The 1,490-nt window shown below is 44.6% G+C and overlaps 1 protein-coding gene across 1 annotated transcript; it reads right to left on the bottom strand.

Moving 5' to 3' along the window:
- Positions 1-527: 527 nt before the first annotated feature.
- On the bottom strand, positions 528-1,490 carry LOC100477186 (olfactory receptor 52N2). The gene has a single exon (XM_002930582.2). It carries the CDS (start codon positions 1,488-1,490, stop codon positions 528-530), a length of 963 nt encoding a protein of 320 aa, XP_002930628.1.

Below are 1,490 nucleotides of genomic sequence, written 5' to 3'. Positions count from 1 at the left end.
AGTGGAAATTCAATATAGCTTAGATAAATATGATAGTTTACATAACTGAAACAAGTTATACCAAATTATGCAGTGAAGGGAATAGAGGGTTTCTGAAGTCATTAAAATACATGTGAAGTGTCTTAAGAAACAGACACTGACACTTCTTTTTAAAATGGATCTCCCACCAAGAATTGGTGAATCCCCAACATGAGGTCAGGAATTTTTTCTTTCATGTGCATCCCATTTGCAATTTGTTTCATGTGCAAAACACATTAGGAATCTAAGGGATGCAGTAATTTCCAAACAGCCTTGAAATTACATTGATGTGAAATTCCTTTCAAGAAAAAAAAAATCCTCAAGTTCATTTTTTATTTAATTAATTTTTATCATTAATGAGTTTTACCAAAAAAAATCAGTTACTATTATAGTAGATGTTCAATGAATATTGTTTTCTGCAATGAACCCATTGGTTTTAAACTTACGCTCAAGAATCGCCTCTGAAATATTTCTTGTCTTTCCTTGATTTTGGGTATTAACTCATGAATCTATTTCATAACTAAGACATCTTTCTCTTTAAAAAATAACTTGATGACTCCTTCCCGGATCTGCTTGGTCTTGACTCCATAAACAATTGGGTTCAGGGTAGGAGGCAACATCAAATAGAGATTAGCAATAAGAATATGGACGTGATGGGGAATGTTTTGTCCCCCAAAACGATGAGTAAAAATGGTGAACAGGGCTGGAACATATGTGATGACAATAGCACATATGTGGGATGTACAGGTGCCGAAGGCTTTCTGACGCGCATCTGCAGATGACAAACTCACCACTGCCCGCAAGATCATCGTGTAAGACACAGTAATACAGAACATATCAAAGCCCCCAATCAAGAGGGCTGCCAAGAGACCATAGATAGCATTGACCTTGAAATTACCACAGGACACCTTGGCCACAGACATGTGGTCGCAGTAGGTGTGGGGAATGAAGTTGCCCCGGCAATAGGGCAGACGCTTGGTGAGGAGAGCGAATGGGAGGATGAGCAGTACACCCCGCAGGAAGGTGGCAAGACCGGCCTTGGCGATGACGGGGTTGGTGAGGATGGTGGCATAGCGCAGGGGGTAGCAGATGGCCACATAGCGGTCCAGGGCCATGAGCATGAGCACCCCAGACTCCATCCCAGTCAGCATGTGGACAAAAAACATCTGAGCCAGGCAGGCGTTGAAGTCAATCTCCTTGAGGTTGAACCAGAATATGCACAGCATGTTGGGTACGGTGGTGGTGCACAGGGTGACGTCTGTGAAGGAGAGCAGGGCCAGGAAGTAGTACATGGGCCGGTGCAGGGCCTCCTCATGGCCGATGAGGTAGATGAGCCCACAGTTCCCCAGGACAGCGATGACGTACAGGAGGCAGAATGGCAGGGCGATCCAGGGGTGTGCGGCTTCCAGCCCGGGGACACCATTCAAGATGAAGTATCCTGGGCTCAGGCTGGAGCTGTTTTCTCCACACAT

This window comes from Ailuropoda melanoleuca, chromosome 8, assembly GCF_002007445.2.
Source record: "Ailuropoda melanoleuca isolate Jingjing chromosome 8, ASM200744v2, whole genome shotgun sequence".
Lineage (NCBI taxonomy): Eukaryota > Metazoa > Chordata > Mammalia > Carnivora > Ursidae > Ailuropoda > Ailuropoda melanoleuca.
The sequence above is the reverse complement of the archived record's forward strand: the minus strand, read 5'-3'. Positions and strand labels throughout refer to the sequence as shown.

Bases quoted from the DNA above. Each gene is read 5' to 3' on its own strand.
- LOC100477186 (XM_002930582.2), bottom strand. From the start codon at position 1,490: ATGTGTGGAGAAAACAGCTCCAGCCTGAGCCCAGGATACTTCATCTTG.